The sequence below is a fragment of the Hipposideros armiger genome, unplaced genomic scaffold (assembly GCF_001890085.2).
Source record: "Hipposideros armiger isolate ML-2016 unplaced genomic scaffold, ASM189008v1 scaffold_1161, whole genome shotgun sequence".
Classification (NCBI taxonomy): Eukaryota; Metazoa; Chordata; class Mammalia; order Chiroptera; family Hipposideridae; genus Hipposideros; species Hipposideros armiger.
In genome coordinates this window covers 87,526-90,292 of record NW_017732511.1, presented here as the reverse complement: position 1 = coordinate 90,292, position 2,767 = coordinate 87,526, and the positions used below count along the sequence as shown (strand labels likewise).

Here is a 2,767-nt window from a genome sequence, read left to right as displayed (position 1 = left end):
CCCCATGTATTGCCCTCCCACCCCCGATATCATGCTTATCTATTACAATTCCATTGATTCCAATCCCCCGCTCTATTCCATGTCCCGAGACTAAATGTATATATAATTATAGTTGACATACAATCTTATTCAACATCAGTTTCAGAAATACAGTGCGGTGGTCAGGAAGAGGCCCTGTTTTGAGACGACACACTGAGTAATGTAAAAGCTCACAAAACCCACCAACCCTATCAGTAAAAAATAAGTGAGGACTGCACTCTGGGCTCACCAGGAAAAGGGACACAAGAGAAAGCATGTCCATTTTCAACAGCTACGAACTCGCCTGTTTCCATACCCTTTCTCTTACCTCCTTCCCTCCAGGATGAGTGAGGGTCGCCCTCCTTTTTTTCAAGACCAATCCTAAAACCAGGGCTTTTGAATCCATCCTTCTCTCCTCCAGGATGTGGCTTCATCAAAGACCTATTGCAGTTATCCCTCCTTGCTGCCTCTCTGTCCAAGGCAGCATGCTCAGGTTTCTTCCATTTAAAAAAAAACCAAAAAAAAAACCCACCTTGCTTCACTGGTGGCCCTCCCTCCTTCTCTCTCTCCTCCCTTTGAAGTTCCCTAAAAGTCACCCAGACCTGCCCAGTGCCCCGCCCCCTCCCTGGTCACCACAGCAGTCTGGCTCCAGCTCTGGCCACCCATGATGCAGTGTGGTACATCTAACTGTCCTCTTGAATGTCCTCCCCTAGTAACTATCCTGTTGTTTGGCATCTACAGCCCTGCTCTCCACTCATCTTCCAGGCCCCCTAATTCCAGAAGAGTCTTCACGCCCAGACTCTACCTATATCGGCCCATAATCACAGGCAGTCTCCCCAAAGTTCCAGACTTGGCCTCCTATTCTTTCCCTGCTCCCCAGGACTGTCAGTTTCATGGTTTGGGACCATGTTCCCCAAACTTGGCTGCTCAGCATCACCGGGGACACTCCGAGATCCCAAATACTCTCACTTCACTAATATGGGGAACAGGGAGTGTATAACCCACATTTTTATAAGACCCTAATTGATTCTGATGAATAACCACCTTTGAGGAAAACTGGTTTTGAATTACTGTGTATATAGAGACTTCCAAATTGCTGGCTCCAGCCCTGCCTTTTGAGTTTTAACTCCAAGAATCAATTACTTGCTATCTCTTTCTATCAGGACATCCCAAGCTCAACGCATGCAAACTTAATTCATCATTTCCTGTGTTGAACTGGCCAACTTCCCACCGCACACTACCTCCTTTGCTCGACTATAAGCTGAGGGCGTTCAGGGACCATATCTTACTCCCCTATGCCAGTGTTTCTGGTGGGCACAATGGCTGAGAGTCAATAATAAGTGTCCCCTGAGCAGTAAGAAAACCCCAGCCTTATACTGACACATACAGGATCAAGGGCAGACCCTACAAAGAATATCCTAATTCAAAGAGACAGAGAGCCTGGAAGGAAGGGATGGTAATAAGGGTAAGGAAGGGGTGCTGAAGGCTCTAATACTCAGGAACAGGGATTTTCCAGTCTTAGGAACATCGGAATCTCCTGGAGAGCTAGCTGACAGAATACAGACTGCCTGGCCCCAGCCTAGAGTTCCTGATTCAGTAATCCTGGTGTGGGGCCCAAGAATCAGAGTGCCCAGGTGACACAGGTGCTGCTGGCCCAGGGTCCACACCCTGAGTATCAACGCAATAGCCACACATGCAGTCCAACTGCAGGGAGATGGAGAGAGTTGCCCAGCAGCCTAGCTGCCCCTGCTGAGCCCACCAGCAGCTCTCCCGCTGACCAAGGTACATGAGTGAGCCCAAGCAAAACCTGCAAAAACCCCCCAGTCAACCTGAGGAATCATGAGAAATACTAAATCATTATCGTTTTAGGCCACGAAGTTCTGGGGTGATTGTTTCACATCAACACATAACAGATTCAAGAGACATCACTGATCACTGCAGGAGGAAAGTCTCCATTTCTGGGGGCTTAGGATGGTGCAAATAGAGGTTCTATACTCTGTCCAGCAATATTTCCTTTTAATAAACTGCCTGATTTTCCTTTTGCCTGGTCTAAGACAACTTAGAAACAGCTGTTTTCACTACTGCTTGACTACCTTCCCCCAAAGCCCTTTTCCCACAATCTGCACCTGTAAAGCTAGCAGCAGTTGCTTTGTCTCGCATCTGCTCAAGTATGGTGTGTCAAATTCCCCCCTGCTTTTTGTCACTATTAGCAACTGTAAACTGGGTTAAAAACTGTCCCTGGCAAGAATGAAGACATCTGCTAACATGGTGACAGCAGGGTACTAACCAAGCAGGGTTCCCTGCCTCCTGGCAATTCTTGCATAAGCTCATTACCATGCAGTGTAGCCCCATGGCCATTAACAAAATCAATGCCAATGATGACCTATTTTCAAAAGGAACTTCAAGGCTCTGCTGCCAGAATCTGTTCTCTGAGGAAAGTAGATTTCCTTGGTAGAAAAGGTGCCATTCTGCCAACCATCTTGAGAATTTTCTTTTCAGAAAGGTTTATAATGAACTAAGCACCAGCAATCATTCCAGATTATAAAGGCCGCCTGGTCCCTCACCCCACCCGTCCCACATGCCTGAAAGGCAGCAGGGCCCAGCTGTTGAAGTCACAGCTGGCCCCAGGCAGGAGTCAGGACACTGGGTGGCTCGACTTTCTCTGAAGCAAGAGAAGGTCGGGACCCTACACTGTCCTCTCCTAGAACAATGAGGCTGCAGGATGGGAGGGAAGGAGGTGGGTGCTGCC

The 2,767-nt window shown here is 48.1% G+C and overlaps 1 protein-coding gene across 1 annotated transcript in view; it reads right to left on the bottom strand.

Moving 5' to 3' along the window:
- STK24 (serine/threonine kinase 24) overlaps positions 1-439 on the bottom strand; it is a 69,573-nt gene extending 69,134 nt beyond the window's left edge. The window contains exon 1 of the mRNA XM_019632671.1: positions 347-439. Coding sequence (XP_019488216.1) covers positions 347-424 — 78 coding nt within the window. The 5' untranslated portion in view covers positions 425-439. The remainder of the gene's footprint in view (positions 1-346) is intronic.
- Positions 440-2,767: the final 2,328 nt, after the last annotated feature.